Source organism: Excalfactoria chinensis, chromosome 4 (genome assembly GCF_039878825.1).
Source record: "Excalfactoria chinensis isolate bCotChi1 chromosome 4, bCotChi1.hap2, whole genome shotgun sequence".
NCBI lineage: Eukaryota > Metazoa > Chordata > Aves > Galliformes > Phasianidae > Excalfactoria > Excalfactoria chinensis.
Window position 1 is genome coordinate 5,938,827 of NC_092828.1, and position 22,696 is coordinate 5,961,522.

General features: G+C 35.1%; 2 protein-coding genes across 2 annotated transcripts; both read right to left on the bottom strand.

The window, feature by feature from the left end:
- Positions 1 to 276: 276 nt before the first annotated feature.
- RNF212 (ring finger protein 212) lies at positions 277 to 14,425 on the bottom strand. Its single transcript, XM_072336408.1, has 12 exons — positions 14,314 to 14,425; positions 12,654 to 12,715; positions 9,049 to 9,123; positions 5,946 to 6,002; positions 4,200 to 4,258; positions 3,955 to 4,019; positions 3,787 to 3,856; positions 3,011 to 3,056; positions 2,324 to 2,387; positions 1,826 to 1,895; positions 833 to 1,029; positions 277 to 314 (listed from the first exon to the last, which is right to left on the bottom strand). Exons 1-12 carry the CDS (start codon positions 14,423 to 14,425, stop codon positions 277 to 279), a joined length of 915 nt encoding a protein of 304 aa, XP_072192509.1.
- A 1,578-nt stretch (positions 14,426 to 16,003) lies between these two features.
- Positions 16,004 to 19,776, bottom strand: LOC140251954 (transmembrane emp24 domain-containing protein 11-like). The gene is made up of 5 exons (XM_072336179.1): positions 19,647 to 19,776; positions 18,723 to 18,823; positions 17,879 to 18,004; positions 17,048 to 17,194; positions 16,004 to 16,153 (listed from the first exon to the last, which is right to left on the bottom strand). Exons 1-5 carry the CDS (start codon positions 19,774 to 19,776, stop codon positions 16,004 to 16,006), a joined length of 654 nt encoding a protein of 217 aa, XP_072192280.1.
- Between the last annotated feature and the right edge of the window lie 2,920 nt (positions 19,777 to 22,696).

Below are 22,696 nucleotides of genomic sequence, written 5' to 3' on the forward strand. Positions count from 1 at the left end.
CACTTCGTTAATAAAGGCAATTTATTTTTACAATTCTTACAATATATTTTAAGCCAACATCCCTTTAAAAAGCCAGAATCTTTTGTAATCCTTCTTGAAGTCACTATAGATGTTAAATAGCAAGTTCAGCAATGCTTTACATACATTCTTCATGCTGAATAATAGTTGTTTTATGCTACTTTGACATTTTATAGAAATTACAAACACTTTGATACCCAACAACAGTGCAAGGTTTTTCAAAATGCTTATTGAACAAAATAAATCACTGACTTCCCCTTATCTTTCTCCTGTTTGTCCTCCAAAACTGGTTGTTCCTAGAATTAGAATACAAACAGAAATATCTTAGTAAGTCTAAAGAAAACTTCATTTGTGTAAATCATTTGAGGAAGAAGGAAAGTAAAAATGATCAAAATCATAAACTACAAGATACATTTCAATGAGAATTCTTACAGTATTTTATGAATCTAAGTATGCTCTTTTTTATTTACATAAAATATTTATCTCTCTAGCAACTTGATTAGATTCACCAAATTGTTTAGAATTGGTATTTTACTAGAAAACAATGTGGAAATGATCAAACTTAAACCTCTTTAAATATTATTCTGGGTAAAGCAAGATGCTTTGTTGCACTGAAGACTATGGATCATAAATATCAACATTTTACACACATTACAGGTAGCCTACTTTCAATTTTCAAATATCATTTTTATGTTGCATAATTTATTAATTACTCTTTTGCATTAAATAAGTCATTCACAAGCATATATTATGCTGACTTCTTATTTATTCAGGAAAAAGTGCTAAATGTTGTTATTTTCCTAGATATACTTGCCTAAATGTTGTCTTTGCAGAATTCCAGAGATGGTGATTGGAGGTCTTGTTACAGACGACTGTGGTGATGGTAATGTAAATTGATACAATGGAGGAGTTCTGAAATCAGTAGCTGACCATGATCCTCTCCTACTGCTTTGTGATCCAGATGGCGATTTAAGTGAACATCCATTATGTGTTAGTCCTATAGGTGTGGATCTATTAATGAAAATTATTAATGGATACAATTTGAGTTTGTTTTCATAGAACAAGAGACTTCAAAACCTTTTTAATTCATATTGCTTATATTTTAATAGAATATACAATATATTCTTGTGTTCTACAGATATTTCATCAGCTTTTTAGATAGACGTAATATTTATGTATTGTAAGAAGCAGAGGAAAACAAATGGTCTGATCCAAGAAACCTGAGACAGAAAAGAAATATTCTATTTTGCATATATTTAAAATTTATGCTAAGGAGGCACATTGAGCTTGATGATTGTAGACTACAAGACTATCTTTTTCTGTTTCTATTTTGTATCTCTTCTGTTGATGCTGATAGTTCTAAAATATTGAGATATTTTCACTACTTTTAGACGAAAAACATTGGAAGACCCACGATGAACCCAATGAAGATGTTTGGTTTAATCAGAGAATAACTGTTGTCTAGATACCACATTTACATTCTTGACTTTCAGAAGAGTTATAAAGCAGAGTGCTTGTTCCACTGTCTTAGCTGAAATTAACTACCCTTTGTATAAAAGCATCATGACTTCAGATGACCACGGGGAGAGGAACTCTGATTATCTCTGCACATTTTTGAAGAAAGTAATTTCAAAATGAAATCTTCAAATAATATAAACTTTTGTATAGGTGGCAGCTATCTTACTCAGTAAGATACCTTAAGATGTAGAATATAGTCTTTCAATGTACAGATTTATAAAGGCTAGGCAAGACTTAAATTTCACTGGCTCAGAAGAGACTGTAACATCTTCAAAAGGTTTTTAATTACCTTGTAGATACTGCTGTACTTTGACTTGATGTTATTCCAGATGACTGAGAACTTCTGTAGGATACACTGCCTGTAAGAAATACGTGTTTTAAAACAGAGCCAAAATGAATTATCCTCTTTAATTAGGATATCACTTTGGAAAACATGATTAATTCCTTAATTGCATTATTTGGGACAAACTTACTATCAGTTTATTCAAGAATGAGAGTTGGTGCAAAATTACAATAGAAAATTATATATATGGGAATGGTTGATAAAATGAAGATATTGTCTCACTTCAGAAAGAATTAAAATAGCCCTAAAACTAGTACTGGGAAAACTATTTCATTCATCATTTTTAACTGTTTCCCATCTGTTGAATTCAAGCCGATATGGTGAATTCTTTATACCTCAACACAATTCTCGTTTTGACAGTGAATTGTTAATGCATCAATTTTAATTTTCTAACTCCCTTACAGTGATACAATTTTTTCCATTAACAACTTTCTGTTTACATACCCATACGTCCATCTTGTGGTGGAGTTATAACTGATAATCTTACTGGACCGGTCATTGTCTCAGGCTAAAAGAAAAATATAGTATTAATTACAACATTATAAGTACATCCATTTTGAGTGTATTTTAAGCAAGAGTGGTACTGTTTTGAGGACTATAAACCTGAAGATATCTGGCACTCTCCACTTCCAGGCTTATTCATGGCACTAAGATGCAAAATCTCAGAACTAAGTTACAGTTTTTAAAGAGACAAAGTTTACTATAATTTAAAAGCTGTCAGGTCATTGTTTGGGAAAGCTGGCTCTAGGTGGCCCTGCTTGAGCAGGAATTTGGGGAAGACAAACTCTAGAGGCCCATTCCAACCTCAGCTATTCTATGATTCTGTGATTTGTGGAGAACAGGATTCTAGAAAAATAGTGATGATGCTTATTTGTTTTTGATTCTGTTTTGGGGAAGTTCTGACTTCTACTAAATGGTAACCATCTCTAAGGACCCTTCCAACTTGCACGATACCGTGATACTGTGATAGCTGAAATGAGTACAAATTGGTCTGAACTGGAGGCAGGATGGTGTGCTGAGGAGGAAGGAAGTTGGAGAAGTTGTGATCTTTTCTTTACAGTGTTAACAGGATTGAAGAAACCGAGGAAGATGTGTATTTATAAATACATACACACATATACAGAAACTTACTTTTCTCATTGGTGAAGGTACAGGATCAACCTCCATTGACTCCATTCTTACAATAAATGTCAAAAGAAGTATGATATTGCAATTAAAAATAGCACATTCTTTATAATGACTAAAATTATGTAAAATTTGACTAACAACACGAAAAACAAAAAATGTAACACGTTATATATATGAGTATGCTGGAATTGTTCCAAAGCTCACTATCAGATGACACTGAGGTTAGTTTAGACATTTACCAATAAATTTGTTTCATATCACACTTATTTGTCACTTGTCTACACAAGGGCATTTTGAATTTTATTTATTTATTTTTTAATGAATAAGTCATAGATAAAGATATCTTTTAGCTTGAGTGAAATGTATTTTCATTTTATTTAACATTTAATAGGCACTGAATGCCTTGCTGGAGTTCATCCTATCTAAATATCTACAATGTAAATATAGCTGTCTGTACTAGTCATTTATATATTCCCCTACAGTTAAAAAGGCGGAATTCTCATTGCTCACCAATTAATCTATCTGTCAGTACAGAGCATCTCTAGAATAAGGTGCATCATGCCATCTAGTGAGTACAAAGGCAATCTATAAAACCAGCTGTTATGTACTATAGGATAGATATCCCCAGTTCCTTTATACCAACACAGTTTGCAGAAACAAACACAAAATAAAACAGAAAAGATACTCATTTTAAACTCACTCAAAAAGACATTGTTTTGGGTATAAGATATGACAACATTGTCATTGTTTAGATTTTAAAATTAAGGATTTGCACCTACATTTCAGAAGTGGAAGGATGACTAGGTTGAAGAGAATAAGAAGAGCATCCATTCAGTCTTCTTGAAGGCACTAAAGTTATTAAAGAATTTAAGAAATTTAACATTAGAATATTGCTATGCCCACTGGTATGCATTTCACAGTTAATATTTTAAGCCAGTGCTTCTTACTGGAAGGTAGATTTCTGCTTGTACTGGCAAATGGCAGTTGAATAGCTTGCTGAGGAGGTTTCATACTAAAAGTGAAAAAGAAACATAGAAATTACTTTTCATTCATTTTTGCAAAAACTGCTGTTCTTCTGTTTCTATAACATCAGAAGAAGGCAAAGACAGCATTTTGAAATTGTTCTATTAATTAAATGTAACGTAATCTGATTACAAATGACCATTTCCTTTTTCTGCATTAAACTTCTTACCATTGTATCTGATGCAGTTGTTGTCTTGCTTTCCTCAGAGATTCTTCCAGCTTTACTCTCTGTGACATAAAAATTTAAGCAAGATGTCTTTGTATGATATACAATTTCATTGTTACACTGCTAGCATTCCAAAGTGCATAAGGAACTAGATAGGCTGCATAGATGGGCTGTGTTCAATTGCAGCCCCATGCAGCAGTAGGGGCTAAGGGAAGAATGCCTGGAAAAGCTGCCTGGAGGAAAAGGACCTGGGAATGCTGGTAGGCAGTTGAACAAGAGTCAGCAGTGTGCTAAGGTGGCCAAGCATGGGTGGCTTCAGAAACACTGAGGATAGCCTCTTTGTATGAGCCACTTTTGAAAATGCACCTTGAATATGGTGTTTAGTATTTGACCTCTCATTACAAGAAGGATATGCAGTTGCTCAGGCATGGGTGTTCTCCAAACTAGATGATTCTATGATTCTATGATTCTAATATTTCATGATACTAAAGTAGTAGAGCAGTTAATATGGGATACTAAAGTAATAGAGCAGTTAATATGGGTTAATATGAGAAGAATATACCAATTACAGTATTTCCAAAACACCAAGTACCATATGTCTTTATTTATTTTCATTCCTGATTCAAAACATTTTCAGTTCTTGGATGTATCTATATGTAGAAAGTTTATGTGAAGAGTATTTCTGATTGTGTTATCAATATGACCAAAAAAATTTCCATTAAAGAATGTTATCAGCCAGTAGTGTTCAAAGAACTTTAAGTCAGTTCCCTATTATGTGTATTTTGAGAGTTTTTCATTACATGATCAAATATTATTATTATGGAGCATGTTGAAATTCATTCAATAGCCTCAATGCTGCGTACGTATTTTATCCTCAGTTTCCTGTCTGACTTTAATTCTCCACTACTTCACGCTATTTATATTTTCATTTGAAGATAAATTATAACTTCTCTTGTTAACTTATCATGCTTCTTACAATAATTTTTAAATTCCTTTAAAACATTTCCTCCTTTATCTTTACAAGATCACACTGTTTGTGGGAGGTATTACATGTTTTAACAGATGTGAAACTTAACAAAACATATTAAAGACAAAATCTGGATGTAGGAGTAGGTTTTTTACTACTTCTTATTTGTTTTTCCTAATTGAAGCTAGTTTTGATTGAGTGACCAGTATAGATATCAAGAACAATGTACCTGCCGCTCTCTAGAACTTATCATTTTAAAACCAAAATGCTTTGAAGAAGTTAAACAGCCATTTGGTTTTCAGTATTTCTGGGTTCCAGAAGAATACAGGTGTTAGATTTCCAGGAATATTAACACCAATTGCCCATAGCACACATAACACACCTGTACTCAACAAAGTAGCTTGTATCTAGATCATGAGAGCTGTTGGTTGCATGTAGCAAGGATGATGTACTAGAAATAAAGTAGGAGACCACAAACAAGATAGGCAAGCATGAGAATCCTTTTTGTGAGTACTCAGTTTTTCCCAGAAACCGGGGTCCATGCAGAGGAGTGTGGCGGGAAAAGGCACTTATGTGATGTATCTGTGTTTTCCTTTGTCATTTCACACCTAGGGCACTTACAAAGGGAGTGTTGGCCTACCAGTAAGGACTGAGAGGAGACAGTGCTGAGATAGAATCCTGAGTATTCCAATAAATAGTGAAAATATTTTCTAAAATATAACCAGAATAATAAGGCAGATAAATATAACCAACAAAAATAAGAAAATCACAATTAGATTTACCTTTTCTCTCTGGTATGCTAGCAAATGTTGACGATTTTTTTCTTGAAATTCTGAAATCTAAAAATAAAGTTTGATGCAGTCATATCAAGCTTCAACTAATTGCATTTATGTAACCTCACCCAAGAATGCATATTTTTCTCTATTTTAATAAGCATTTAATATATCCCTCATATAATTGTTTAAACCTTCTTCCAAGAAAACATGCCATGTCCAAAATGTTATTCAGATATAGAAAGTCTTAGAAAAATTAATTTAGTACAACCTACCCTAGAATTGGCAGATTTACTTTGCTAAATTTGTATTTTTACACTGTTCAATAATAAGGCAAAGGAATTGGAAAGGCAGTTTACCTGTCTTGTTTCTTATTCATTAGTACTAAGCAAATACATAAAAGTAATGGCAACATTAAAAGTAATGTGTCTTACTGGCAACTATAACTTGCCTTGTAGAACTATCTTGTTAATTAAAAGATAATTGTTAGCCATGCTATCAGGTAAGCACTTCATGTTGTGTCCAGATGAGGATCATAAACCATGACAATTAAAAACAGAGATGCAATCTAAGCAGGACAAGGACTTGTTGGACAAATTACAATAGGCAGAAGCTTACTAATAAATCTTTCTTCTGACGTATTAACAGTAAGAAAATTTGCAGAAAATATTCAGGACTAAAGACAGCCAAGAATACTCAGAGAAGTTAAACCCATAGTGGAGTAGGTAACTGAAATTGTTGCTTTTGATTCACAGTGCAAGAGCCTAGGAGGTTTCCATTGGACACTTATCAAAAGATGAGAATTGTCTCCTGAAGAACTGATAAAAGAAACATTCAAAAGGGAACAATCAGAATTCCTCATATTGAAATCCTACTCTTAAAAGCTAATAAGTAGGCAAGTAAAAAAGTCAGATCATAGACTTTAGAGCTTGAAGGGACTTTTAAAGGTCACCTAGTCCAATTCTTCTGCAACGAACAGGCAGGGATATGCACAGCTAGATCAGATTGTCCAGGGCCTGACAAGTGCTCCTGATCCTTAAAAGTCTCCAGGGACCTGGCATCCACCACATCTCTGGGCAACCTGTTCTGATGCGTCATCACCTTCACTGTAAAAGACCTTTTACTTACATCTAACCTTCTTTAAGATTGAAAAAATTTCCCCTTGTTCTATCACAAGTGACTCTGCTAAAGAGTCTGTCCCCTTCTTTCCTGTAGCTCCACTTTAGATATTGAAAAGCTGCTATCAGGTCACCTCAGAGCATTCTCCAAGTTTTTGGTTAAAAAACAATAGGAAGCAGCATCATTTCAGGGTCAATGTGCATGATGATGCTGTATCCTGAGTCTTCTTACCCTCTCAGAAAGGATACAGTAGCTCTGGAAACAATTCAGATAAACTAGAGACATTTAATAGTGGCAATACAAAGAATGACTGAATAGATTATGAGTCTTCATTGTTGGAAAAGAGATTGCAGAAGAAAGGGTATGCTAGCAGTCTAAAACTAATGAATACCACAGAGTACTGGGGTTGCTTTTCCTCTTCCACAGGATGCAAGAAATCTAATGATAGCAAGAAATCAGATAGCAAGGTAAAATGTGCAAAAAAAGGAAATAGTCATCACATTGTGTACAACCTGCAGACCTCCTATTATGTGATAGATGCAAAGTATCCAGAAAACTTCTTGATGATTACAAGAAGAAAAGCTTTTGAAATCCATGGCACCATCCCTACTTGAGAAATCCTTGTGCCATAAACTGCTTGACAGTAGGAGCCTGTTCTGAAGACAAATCACTACATAGGAGCCTTGTTCCCACATGCTTTCCTAAGCACCTGCTCTTGTGATTAATTACTAGGTTATAAAAGGTTTTGCTTTAACACAGAACAAGCTTACTTTATGTCCTTTGATGACAGTGGAAATTCTGACCAATTCTTGATGTTTTCCAGATTTTACATGGCCATTTATTTCCTATAAGTTATCTCAAACTACCAAAATAACACCTTAAATTTTCAAGATCACACCCCTCATTTCCTTTCTCTGGCACATTACAGAAGTTTGCATTCAGATGTGACTGATAATACAGACCTCTGGATTTGTTCAGCTTACAGAATAACTACTTGTCATTCTACACGGTGTGCCTGACATGACAGAGGAAGGCTTCTTGTTTGCTTTGTATCAGCCATACATTTCAGGAAGAGGATTGCTATGGAAAAGGATCAAGCTCAATTTTGGAAAAGTTTGTGAAGTACAGCAAATCTATAATCACCATTGTTAATTAGGAGATCTCTAAGTTGAAGAGAACAGTTGATTTTCCCTTCATTAATCTTCCCTTTATTAATTTTCTACTGGATCAGTAAGCTCACTACAAGATCAAACAAGTACTGGCACAAAACAAACAATGGAAGTTGCAGGTCAGTGCAGGGAGGATGCATGACTTTTACAGTATAACCTAGAGTGGCTGAAGCTGCCAATGAAATGTTCCTTAAGAGACAAAGAGGAGAAGTCTCAAAGAGATGGAGAAGCTGAGAAGGCAGTGGGAGCTTAAATATATTTGCTTAACCTAAAAAGTAACAGAAGTTCATGGAGCAGAAATTAAGACTGAAGGAAGGGGTCCAGTCAGACCAGAGTATGGGGTTCTTTTTGCACTTTTTAGCAATTATATTGTTCTTATTTTTAATAAATCTAGCTTTTGAGATCAGGGATTTTTTCTAAAGAAGCTTATTCTGCTAAAGAAAAAAGTTATAAAACAAGGCAACATTCACTTCAGAGCTGTTGCCAACCTACACTGTGTAACTGCATATTACTAAAATTAATGTACATTATCTGGGCCTGTTGAAGATTCTGGAAGATTTAAGTTTTCATTTCATGACACTGAAAGTGATTTTACATCATTGAAATAAACAGAACTAGTGGTCTGCAGAGACAGTTTGAAAACATAAGCAAAGGACATGATAAACAATTCATGCTTTCTTAAGAAATTTAAAACTGTGAAATTAAAGAAACAAGGAGAGTAACAGTCAAACAACACAAGGCATTCATTCATGAATTTTTCCTACCTTCAAAAAGAGCAGTAAAAGTTTCTAATTATTTTACACAAAGTTTTAAGGGTGATTCACCTGTGTTATCTCTTTTGAATATTTCTTGCACAGTGTGTCTATTCCCATGAACAGTGACTGAATTTCAGGACTTGTCTAGAAAGAAAATAAAGTATAGCAAGGTTAGTACCCTTTTCTTGCAAGATCTGTTATACAAAGCATTTTATGAAGTGTTCCTTGAACTGAATAGTGTAGAATGTAGATAAATAAAAAATGGACAGATCAGGAGTGGAATAACACAGAAACTGAAAACAAACTCACTTTTACTTACTGTCTATATTAATTATCTGGAAGGCATCTTGTGTGCCTCCGGTGGCGCAGCGGTAGAATTCCCGTTTGCAACACCAGGGGGCCCGGGTTCGAATCCCCCCTGTGGAGCAGGGGGTAGAAGTGCCGCTCTGCTACACAGAGGGCTCGAATCCCGGGAGTTGGACTCGATGATCTCTAAGGTCCCTTCCAACTCGCACAATACTATGATACTATGAAGGCTTTGTGGTTTTGTCCAATTGCATTGCTCACATACTTATTGTAGCAGAGGCAGAAAAAAACTTCCAGAGGACATAAGAAATACAAACAAAATATATCCCCAAAACAATTACACCGTTAATTGTATGTAATTGTATAATTGCACTGTTATAGTACTAAGTTAAAATACTACTGAGTGGCAACGATCACAGTTCAAGTTCCTTCACCTGAGAACCTTGCATTATTTCTAACATAACTGCAAATAGCTTTTCAAAACGAAAAATCTAGGCTAAATAAATTAATAAAACATCTACTTTTAAACTGGAAGCAAAAACCATCCCAACTGATGGTCCTAAAAACCAACAGATAAGACAAGACATAAGCAGAAAATAGACATTTTTAGGGTAAGGAATCACCCTTCAAAAACTAGTAAAAGAGTACTAAAACTGTTGCCAGCCAAGTACAAATTAAGTTCTATGGTGTCTCCAAAGGTTCGAAAAACTAGCAAAGGAAAGAAAGATGGATTATTTAAATAAATAAGAAATAGGCCTCCTATGAACAGATCAACTCTTCTTCTGAGCTACCAAGAAATTAGACGTGTTATCACTTAAATTAGAAATATCATATTGAAATAACAAAAGAACGAAGCTTTCCTCCATTTGGGGATGCACCAACATACAGAGAGACAACATTTTGGTCTACTCCAGAAGTAGTATAACACTGGTCAGATAACCAAGTGTAGGTAACAGCTTTGTTTCCCAAATCTGCCTTCAGTGTGTACTCTATATTTTTCACAATACATAGAAGTGAGTCTCGTGTATATGAAAAATAATTGTGTGAGGAGTTAAATTAATAACCTCAATTTGCTGCAGATTTTTATCTTTTGTTCCCCATGTTCTGATATCTGCTACAGTCATGTCCTGTACCGCAATCCAGATGAGCAGAGCTGGCATGCACACACTGTTACTCTGCAGTTACAGTTACACTGTGCATGTGGCTGCCAAATGCACTTCTGCTTACTGATAAGATGAACTTGCATTTCTCTCAACAGGGGAACTACACTGATTTTCCTTGCTTTCCCCAGCTACCAATTTTCAAAGAACAGATGGGGGGAAATAAAAGGTATTTGAATAGCTCCAAGATATGGTTTAGTGTTTTGCTGTAGCTACGGTAATGGGATGACAAATGGACTAGATGATCTTGTAGGTCCTTTTCAACCTTGTGATTCTGTGATTGATTCTATGATCTTCTGCTCTTTGAATTTGTTTGACATTAGCCAAAGCATTCGAAAAGTGAACAGACAGAGAAAGAAAAAAGCTGGTAGATCAATAGTAGAGTCTAACCTATCTAAGGCATAAGAGTAAATAATAAACAATCGAGACAAAGTATCAGTGAAAATATATTTGAAGTCTTTAAGATGCATTCAGAGGGGACAGATCTAGAAATTCCTTTGGAGTTCCAGCAAAGCAACAACTTTGTTTTGAGCCTCTGTTTGATCCCAAAAGAAATAAAAATAAGCTTTGTTGCTGAATTATGAATTCTTTAAAGTGAAGGTCTGTAGAAAACACTTTAAGTTTTATTTGTTGCATCGAGGAGTAGCAGATGTCAGCAAGATATTCTGAAATAATGAACAGTGAGATTTTATGTTATCAGAAAGCTTAATGATCCTCTGGGAAAGAGCAAGTGGGTACCAAAGGAGGAAAGTAAAAAGGCGACTGGCATGCACTGATGTAAAGAGAAGAATATTTAATGTATGGATGTTGATTACACTAATATACAATTTAATGAGGAGTTTTAACACATTTACAGGACTTCCTACTTATTGGAAATGCCATAGAATCAAGCATAGAAGGTTTTCAGGTATATTTCTACTCAGGTTCCTAAATTACAGAGCCATAAGACTTTTTTTTCTATGCATCTTTAATTAACATTCCAATCATTTTATCTGTTCTTAATCAAGGCTAAGTAATCATCATTAATGTCTTTTTTTTTACAGAATATGGTAATTTGCCTCCTTTCTGTCCTCCAGAGCAATGGCAGGTTCTAATGAAACATCTAATTTTGCTGTTAGTCTCACAACCACTGCATTTTTTAAATTCCTTCAGTATATTTAAATTACATTATCAAGTTGAAATGCTGCAATTTAACACAGATCTAACACAGAATTTAGCTTTGTTTAGAGAAAGGGTCTGGACAAGATGACCTCCAGAGTCCTCTAACAACCTAAATTATTCTGTGCCTGAAATTGATAATAAAACTTTCATCTTAGTAAGCTGATAATGAAAGCTTATAAAAATGCCTCCTTTAGAGGTCCTCTGAATTTCTTCTCTGGTTTGTTTGATTGTGGTGTTCATTGTTCTTTTTAATTATATTGGCATTTGGCTCTTTTGCTGCTGTGGTTTATGTTTTGGTAGCATTGTCCTCTTCAGGTTTCAGTTTTTATGTATCAGCTCAATTTTAAACATAGATAGAGAAATTATGCTTTTCTCTAAGGTCACCTCTTCATGGTTAGTCCCAAATTTTCCTCTAGTTCACATGCATTATTGCCTTATAGCTTTATATGACTGCTGTTTTAACTGTATTGAATGCCTTGAGTGCTTTTCTTCTACACTTCCAAGGCAGACTCATCTCTTAGCCAGGTGTCACTCTAGGGAAATATATTTATTTTCAAAGTCCCTTTATGAAATTTGCAAAGTAGAAGATGGTTCTTGGAGAAACATCTTCTGGTTCCATCAGAGAAATAGGGAAATCAAACATTTCTAATGATTGCTTAGGGAAGAAAAGGGAAACACTGATGGGCCAGCATGCAAATTTTCTTGAGTCCATTACACAGATTAATTCATTACATCCTACTTCCTTTGATGTGCAAGTATTTTCCACATTTTGACAGATTACTGATGTTACAAAGTAGCCAGTCACATTTCTTGAAAATGCCTGAGTGATTTACAGCGTGATAGAATCAGAGCACCTAAAAAGTCTACATAGACTTTTCTTTGATAATCTGTAAAACTAAAAGCAGTATAGTGCAAAAGAATTCAAGGCTACCAAGCTACCATCAATAAATATTCATGTCACAGTTGGCAAACAGAAGGGAGTATTTTGTAATGCTGTTAAACAAACCACGGATTAATGCGATATAATAGTTCTAAAGCTCCATTTACCTCTTTTGAAAGGAATACTGTACGACAAGGAGTTCTGCAGATCAAACATTCATCTTTTTTGCCTGTAAGGTAAAGACACACTTAAAATATACATCAAATGGAATAGATATTGTATACAATTGTAATGGAATTTGTTGCCTAAACCTGTGTTTTGAACTTACAGAAGGAATATGAATGTTGAATTGCTATATAAGCAATTCAAATAAACAAGAACAAAGACTTCGAGTCTGCAACCCTGTACATACAATTGCATGTGAATGTCATCAGGTCTTAATCCTGCAAATAAGTATTCATGTAAATGATTTTATGAATATCATTAGTGTCACTGAATGCAGGTGACTTTTAGTCCCTTTGATTTAAATAGGACTACTTGCCTGGTTTAATTAAGCGCATGCATAAGTGCACCGATGAATTAGAGCCAACCAGATATATGACTGTTCAGTTTGAGGTTTAGTCTTGCTCTCTAGATAAAATATATGAAACCTTAACTTCAAAGAATTAGTTATTTCTACTTTTTCTTTTCTGTGAAAAAATTAATCACCTTTTAAAATCCCTTTCTAAAACTTTATTACTTTTTAAATGTCTCTTTGATTATTTGCAAATGTATTAGCAACTACCTCTAGTAAATGCATATGACTGCAATAAATTTGACAATTTTATTAGATGCTCCCTGTCTAAGAGTTCTAAAGATCAATGTTCTTAAGCATCTTTAAAGAGGATAACATTTCATTATCATTACTATTGAGTTCACAAAAAAAAAAAAAAAAAAAAATAGCATCTCAGAGACTTTTTTTGCTAAATTATAATAACAACAGAAAGAGAACCCATGATGCATGTTCTATCAGCAAGTGTGTTATATTTATATCCTCTCTCCTCTACAGCAACAATGCAGAATCTTCTAGGCAAAGACTTGTTTTTAATTATGAAACAAAAATGTATCACATTTTCTGCTACTCTTACTAAAAGTAAAGCATCTATTAAGACCTCAAATGGAAAAAAAAAAAATAATGTTTGCTATTTTGTTCTTTTGAAAAAGGAGTTTCTCTATTTCCCTATATCTTTTCCAAAGATCCCCATGGGAGAACATCACAGGATTCCCAGAATATGTCTCAGAAAATGAGTGTAACACATAAGAGCCTCAAACCATCACCTACAATTCCCCTAACCCTCCTGAAATTTATTTAGCATTTCACTGATAATATTCAGGTTTAAGTTGTCCTCAGACTAGTAGCAAAATCTATCCTGGAAGTACAAATCCTTTGCTTTACAAACTGTTCTCTCACTAATGAAGAAGCATGCCCTTACCTAAATAAGACAGATGAGATTCTTATTTTATTTTGTTATTATTATTATTTATTTTGTTTTTTTTATTATACTGCAGGCATGGATCATAAGCATCTGGGCTCCATTTTTGTTTAGGTGCCTAAGACTTGTTCTCAAAATCCAGCCATATTCATATGGAGGCCTTCACAGGTTGCTTTTGCAAATTAAAGTTAATCAGTGGCAACAATTGTAAAGGTTTATCAATAAAAGGAGGTCAACAAAATGAAAGGCCTTTGTTTTTTCCACAGTGAGTGGGAAATGCTTATGGGGAAGGTAAATGTGTGCACGCCAGCACTGCCTGCCTGTATCACAAGGCCAGGCCTGTAGCAGCCATTACCTTTTTGGAGGCAGAGCTCACAGATGACATGGCCACAGCTGGTGAAGATAAACCGTGGAGAGGACTTACGGGGCTCACAGAAGCAGGAGTTGCAAAATACTCGAATGGCCATGGGGTGGAGAGGCAGGAGAGGCCACAGGGAGCCTGAGGGTGAGGTGGGCACCCACCCTGCTGCAGGTGTCCTACAGGCCTACCCCTGTAACGACTGCTTGTCTTGAGCCCTGAGCTGGGAGCTGGCTGCAACCCTTCTCCACCCTCTGTAGAGAGGGTTGAGAAGAAGGATTTAACCCTCACTCCAAAAATAATGGGGTCTTTACAGCCACTTGCCACCAAACCTGAGAGGGTGCTCTCTGCGAGGCTTCCTCTTTCCACAGGTGACAGAGCCTCAGTGGGGCTCTGTGTGGGCGCTGCGCCATGAGCCCTCCTCACAGACACAGACAGCGCAGGAACCTTAACAAGTCTGCTGAGTGAGTTCTGACATGGTGCTTGCCCTTGCTTTAAAAGCATAGTTGCATTCTAAGTGAGATGATTTATATTTAGTGTTGGGGTGTATTTAGGAGCCTTACACTAAATACCAGACAAAGTCTGACCCTGTTGTTAAGCTTTCTTCTTCTAATTCACATACCATATAGCTGTAGCTCGTGTTTCTTCTTTCCCAAAACCAAACATTTTATTACAAGATATATTGTAAATGGGCACTCTATAGAAGTGATTTTAATAACACATATTTGTCATTTCAAGTCACAGTTTCTGAGGTACGGGGAATTTTAAATATAGGACACATCTCAGAGAGTAGCTTTATAAGATTTTATAAAGATTTTATTATAACATTTTATTTTACTTGATTTTGTCTGTAGAGCATTGGCTTTTGCCTCTAATTTGTAACTATAGAGATTCTCACATACAGTTTCATACTATGAAAGTAAACCTACTTAAAGGACAAGGTCATTCCTTGCTAATGAAAACAAAAGGTGAGAAGGAATATAGGAAATAGAAAGAAGGCACTGCCTTTAGAACAGTAATTCCTCAAGAGGTATTTCAGCTTGCAGCTTTTGGACTAGAAAAGGAAATGAAAAAGAGCAGGAAGACAAAAAGCAGCCCCTTTCCTTCAGAGTGCTCTGCAGAAAGCCTTCTTAAAGATTGTCTCTTTACACATTAACCAGGTGGGGAGGTGGTTCACGCTATCTTATCCTGTTCTTACACTAATGCTGCTTTGTGAAGCTAATTATTTGAATTCTAAACCACACTTTTGACTCATGGCTGCACGATACTGGAGTTACTCAGGTGGTTGTACAGAAACAAGCTGAACTGAAGCAAGCAGATATATCCAACCAAGCTGTCAGAAGTGAAATGGTAATACCACTATGTTGCACTTACTGAATAATCAAAATTTAACAAACATCAATACAGCATCAGACTGCAGAATTTAGTGTAAGCATACCTTGGAAGAAAATATATAGGGAAAAATTCAGTGTTTGCCAAGAAACCTATAATTTAGTCTATGGGATTCAAGGATTAAAATGTAAGGGAAGGCCAGGCACATGTAAATGGGGAAAAGGGAGTTACAGTAAGAACTGTAGTAGAAGTTGAGTCAAGCTTGAGAGTTTTATAGTGTATTTTCTCATAGATAAGAGGGTTTATTGGGATTTTAGGTGTTAGGTGTGAAGGAAATTTTGAATCTTTGTAAGACTTAAACAAGCTTCTTAGTTATAAAGAAATCTCTGAGAGATTTGATCTGCCAGATTCCAATGGAGAGAAGAATTATTGTCTGTACAACAGCCCACCACAAAATATTGCTGTTGGTTTGTTCACTTGTCTTCCGAAATTTTTCTTCACGTTCCTGAGGAAAAAAGAAAAACCATAATTATTACACATCAGCCTCTGCATATTACATGCTACTATCCTATTAATTATAAATCCCTCTTCTAAGTATTACTACTACTGGTTTGTTTGTTTGCTTGTTCGTTTTATACACACAAAAATGAACCTTTCTTCTTACTCATAAATTGTTCTATATACAAATAAAAGCTAAGAAGCAGACACACTTCTATTCTGAAGCAGAAATGCAAGGTTTCCCTTGTTGCTAAAATACGTATTGTTATTTTGACACATTGACATATACCCCATATATATATACGCCATGCTTAAGACTTTAGGTTTGCAGTCACTCCACATTGCAGTCAAGAAACTATTTGCAGCCAAATTTACTTTGTTAGGGAACTAGATGATAAACTGTAAACACAATCTGATTGCCTGAATACATGTGGAAAAGTTAAGACAATGGGTGCAGTCTTTTTTGAAGGAGTGCTTTATTTGCAGTGGAATGAGGACATATAAATCACATTCAGTCACTTCCTTAGCCATTGCAGCAAAGTTTACACACAAAGACCAGCATAGAAACAACATCTGGCAACATCATCAGCAATGGCACCTGCCACCTGCTCCACTGCTGTTATTGGCTCTGGCCAAGAAAAATATGTTTGGAAATTCCTTCTTTAGAATAACACCTGTTGTTGTAACCATGAATTCATGGTGATTAATTAGTTTTTATATTGTTTTCTTTTACAGTTTAGAAATATTTTGTAAGGTAATGTGGGATGTTTTGGTTATTTTTTGTTTTTTTATGGCTTAGCAAAACATAATACTGCAATTAAATAATAAACCTCACATTACTTCATAATTAATAAATCATTACACAGTATTCTTTAATATTTCTATTAGGTAACATACATACCCTTTCATAGTTTTGTTCTCTGGATATGTGATGAATTTGCTCAAGAAGATGTTCTATTCTAATATTAACTTCATTCACTTTGTCTTTGGCTTGAACAACAGCTTCATCTAGAAAATGTTCTCCAATTCTAATGTCCAAATGGATACGCTGAGGAAAAAAATGTTTTCCCATTACTGTGTCTTCTTGATTTCACAATTCCTTAGAAACAGCAGACAATTTCCCCTTATGCCCATTACAGAAAAATAGTTCTAAATGCTTATGGAAATCCTTCCTAAAGTAAGAATCAGATGGAATATGTAAAGTGTTTCTAAATTAGGTTTTAAAATTAACTATGCAAATTTTAAATCTTCCCTAATTAGTTAGAGCACTGTTTTATACTAGTACTGCTTTAACCATTATGAAAATATTTTCTATTCTCTGCCCACATTAGTTTTTAAATGTTTTCTGAAATAATTCAATCTAAGATAGTGAAGCAATGCAATAGCACTAAGATAAGCAGTTTTGTGACAGTGTTTGTGTTAGTCAGTCTCACATATTGATCTTCCTGAATCCAAACTCGTGTTGTTATTGATCAGAATCTTTTCACATTCAAAGCACTGTGCAAACATTAAATCAATCTGTAGTTATTAGTCTTACTTCTTTAATCTTGAATTAGGTATTAGAATAGTCTTTTCATCTTTTCATATTCATAATTATAAATATTTCATCTTTAATCATGGGGAAACGTTGAGTTTTCCACTAGAAACTAAACCTCCCATCCACTTCATAAGCCCTGCAGTTTGTATACAATCAATACTATTACAGTGAAGAATATTTAAGAAATACACCTACCAGTTTACTTCCTGCAAACGCCACGAGTTTTGTTGAGTTTGATTGTAAACAGATAACGTGTTCCCCAGATAGATAGGATGTAAATGAAAATGTTGCTGTTGGCCCATAAAGTTTTGACAGAAGTACCTGTAGTTTAGATACAATATATGTTGGATATGTACAATATAGATATTAATAAAATAATAAAGGACGGCGTTCTGAAATGAACCTAAACCTCCTGAAAATTTTGAAGTTATCTAAGAGAATAATAAAGAATTTAATCTCATGGTAAGCATTGAAATGCTATGAATATCTGTACGGTACAAAACCCAGTGGTCTCTAAAGCATTTCAAGTTTAAAAACTAAGACTTTGTTTAGGCACAGTGTAAGTTGCCCTTTGTTGAAGAAGCTCAGGAGCTTGTGGCAACACAAGCAGTCGCTATGCATGATGGATTAGTGCAGCCTCATAGTAATCCAGTCTTTTAGAGTTTGCTTTGTTATTAGCCTTCCCGTCTGCTGCTCAAATACTTTCTGAACCATTTTGCTTCACTAGTGGATTTCCATTATTTTATAATCTAGCCTGTTTTCTCAGTTTTAGCTTACTAGTTTTTATAGTTTTGCAATTCTGGTAGACATACAAAAATTGTCCACAAAACTACCATATGTTTTTTTTCAAACATGCCATTTCTATTCATTCTGATAGCAACCACGAGGTGCTTATACATTTCAGCATCAAAATACCGAGCTGGCTGATGGATTGTGGATTTACTTTTTTTCCCAAAACATCCATATTTTGATAGTTTTGCCTGCCAGTGTCAGAAGTCAATACATGAATCACACAGAAACATTCATAAAGAATATTTACCTCTGAAGTAGGAGTTGTAACAGTCACAAACATTCCTAAACCAGGAGCAGAGTCAAGAAAGTCTCGATTATGTATATCCCACTTCTGTACTTTGTAATGCCCTGAATAAAAACACAGATAAAAATCTGTTAAATAAAACATAGCTTAATATTAAACATCCTTATTGCTTTTTTCAACAATATGAAGACAAATGATTAGCAATAAAATAATATATGCATTCCATGTACTTACAAATGAAACTGCTCAGGAGGCATTTTATAGCAGTGTGAAGTGCAATGAATTTTTACTACACTAGGAAATCTTAGAATACTACAAAAAAAGATTGATTAACAAGTAATACATTTTTATTGCCTCTAATGTTCTGGCTACATCAGCATCCAGAGGACATGCTGAGACCACCAGAAGAGAAAGTATACTTTATCCAAACCCTTCTTTAATTGTCTTTCATATTTATCACATCATTTGCAAAGTTATATATTTATTTTGACTATCACCTTTCAGTCTTAAAATTCACGCACTGTACATGAATTTATCATACTTGTGATGTCCCTGATTGAATAGAACTTACTTCAGTACATCTTGTATTGTTTTCTTCCAAAACACCACTGATTTAAAAATGTTGGCATGAATGGGTCATAACATAGAGAAGTGCATGTTGGAGCAGCCATTCCATGGCTGCAGAATGTAAGGACTTCTTTCTATGTTGGGTCACTTAAGCTCTCTGGAAAACTTTCTTTTTGCAATCTATATCCCAAATATGTGAGCACATGGTGGCTAGTCACTTTTGTAGGGTCTTTCAGTGTGCCCTCTTTCTTGTCACATTAGTTTTACCATATTCATCAGTCACAAGATTTTCTGTTCAATTACAAACTAATTTTATTATTGCATAGGTTAGATCATCACATAGCAAAGGCATGTACCTACCAGTTACCAAAGTGTCGCTGGGAATATCTTCAATTACACATTTCTCTTCTCTTTCTCCACTATGAAAATACAAAGCAAGTGAAAAAGAAATCCAGAAGCTCATAAGAAATCCGATTAATTGGCTTTTCATTATTTTTATGTATCCCAGTTGTACTGCTTTTGAAGATAACTGCAGAACTATGTAGTCCTGTGGTTTTTCCTCATTTGCTGCTTATCAGTGTTTGAAAGAGAGAAAAAACTGTGAGAAAATGCAGCTGGAGGTTACACATTTATAACTAACCGCAGTGTGTTCTGTAGAACGAGATAACAAGAAAACTTGTAAAATCTTTATTATTTCCCAGCATCTAGATTAACATTTTATTTTATATACATAGAGTAAGTAGTATGAAACTTGGAAGCATCTCTCAAGTACTTCAGACTGGTTCTCTATTAGCAACCACATTGGCTATCTCTTTCCATAAAATGCTCAGTGAAATTGAACTTATTAACAACTTATACTTCCAATTCCTCTACAGCAATAATGTGTTATACAATTTAAGTCCTCTGTTATTTAGAAATCTTGTTATTTGCAACCTAAATCATTGATGCATATATCTGTACATAAGTCAGAGGGGCTACATAAAAATGCTGAAAGAAATATGAAGAATGTAAAGAAGCTGAACAAAAAATGAATTTGAAACAGTAACGATTATGGTATGAAAGAGAAAAAAACCAACATGTTATCTAAATAAGATTATTTACATAAGTGTTTTTTCTTTGATCCTGCATAATGAAGTCTCTGAGGAAAAATTGTACTGTAAATTAAATAATGATTTAGATTTTTATTATTACCCTTTGTACTACTACAAACTAAACGACCTATATGGCTGATGACAAACTCAGTTATTACTCAAAGTGAGGGAATATGCTATTTCACAGCCCAAAGTACCCACCTTTGTGGTAATTTCCAGTATGGAGGAATGAGTTTTGAATTCAGTTTCCCATTCAGAAGATCCCTGTGCTCCTGATGCACTACTGGTATACATCCCATGGCCATCAAATCCTGAAGAGTTTTGAGGGTGAAGCTGGGACTTCATTACTATTTTAGCATTTATCTATCAGAACAAATTTCAGATGGAAATTCTGTTCTGATGGATCCAGAAGAAATCAGAACAGATTGCCTTGAATCTTATTGGACTCTCCAGAACAGGGAGTTCTTGACTGACATGCACCTGCATAAATTCTCGTGCCCTTCTGCACCTGCCAGAATAACGTGTTTGGCTTCAGATTGCAAACTACTTAAGAAAGCACCCTTTTATTGACTTCAGATCTCTAGAAAAACATGTTCCAGTGCCAGAACAAAGGCAAGATGTACAAGGGAACATCATTTGGTCCTTAACTCTATCCAAACATAGTTATGATAGACACTTCCATACTTCAGGCTAGCATATGCTATCATAGTAGGGCTGCTGGACTTCAATCAAGCAAGGATAAATCAGTCTCCAGGTGACCAGGTGCTGTATGTGGAGACCTTTTTATTTCAGTCATTTAGAGTACCTGTAAATTATACTGGACAAAATTTCTTTCACACATCATTCCCCATCAAACAGGATTCAGCTGATTTAAAGAGTTATATTATCTGAGTACATTAGATACTGTCATGGAATAGGCTGAGTTATTTTATTAGGTTGGACTGGGTTTAATGTTCCCATAGTACTCCAATAAACTACCTGGTACTGGCAGTATCCTGAACTGATTTTTTTCAGTATCAGTAGGTGTTCTCATATCTTTTGTTCACACCCATTTTGTGATGCTGGGAACAGTCTTCATTTTGATGAGGTGAGAAAGCCTGGCATACACCTTCCCTCCTATTTTTCTGTTAGGAACACACTAGCATCTGTGATTGTGCTCTGCTTCTGCAGTATGGCTAGAACACTGGAGCTGTTTCTCAGTGAAGCCAAGACCATCCATCCCCACACTGATCTTTAACAGAAGACGCAAACACCCCCCAAGGAGCCATCCCAGTCCTTATGGACTATCCAGTAGAATTGAATATATAGTCCACCTAAGGTTTCCACGGCCAGCACTTACACTACAGTACATGGGAGATCTTTTCACCAATCATATCAGTCCTTCTTGTATCCTCACTTATCTACAAATCTACCTTTTCCTTGTCAGTAACTACCAAGGCTCTGGATGTCTGCAGAAAAGCAACGTCCCACAAGAAAAGAAGCATCAATGTAGACAGCTTCAGATGGCATTGCTACTCATAAAAAAGCCATAAAGAGCTTCCATATGTTCACAACCAAGTGTCCTTGAATTCCTCAGGGTAGTGGACAACTTGTAGTCAGTCATGAGGGACCCTACTGTACTACAGGTACTGAATTCGGTGTCCGTGTGTTTTGTAGGACCACTGTTTAAGTCAGTGGTGACTTTTTTGTTACTACACTTACCTTTAACCATGTCTTCTGTTGCTGCAAGAATATCTGCCCAGACAGCAAACCTGATTTTTCCTACTTAATATTCTTGTTTAAAAAAACAACTGTATTTTGAAATCCACTCTAAGTTTATTCCCAAAGTGTTTTCTGAGATTAGTTTAACCTAGAAATTAACTTACCTATTTCCTTCCCTAAATCTTATGTATGTAGGACCATATTATCTTGCCTGCCAGCCATCAGTAACTGCACATAGGGGAAAAGCAAGGAAGAGCTTCTCTGTGTTTCTTTGCTGTCCCAGTACTGTTAAGATATAAATCTAAAACTGTGCTCAAAGTAAAATTAATGAAGAAATCCAATGCAGGGATCACATACCCCACTAATCAGCTTAATAAAAATATGCTATGAGAAATGTGTTCTATCATGAGAACATTCTTCAGTAAAACTCATTGTATCAGTCTCATCAAAAAATGTCCCCATGCCCAGTATTTCTAACAGAAGTTCACTGAAATGTGTTGTCTTTTTGCATATTTACTTCCTTTTCTACTCTTCTCCCCAGAAAACTTTCGGCATCAGAAGTCTGAGAAAATGCAGTACTGAATCATATCCTTTAAGGCTGATGAAAAAATGCAGTAC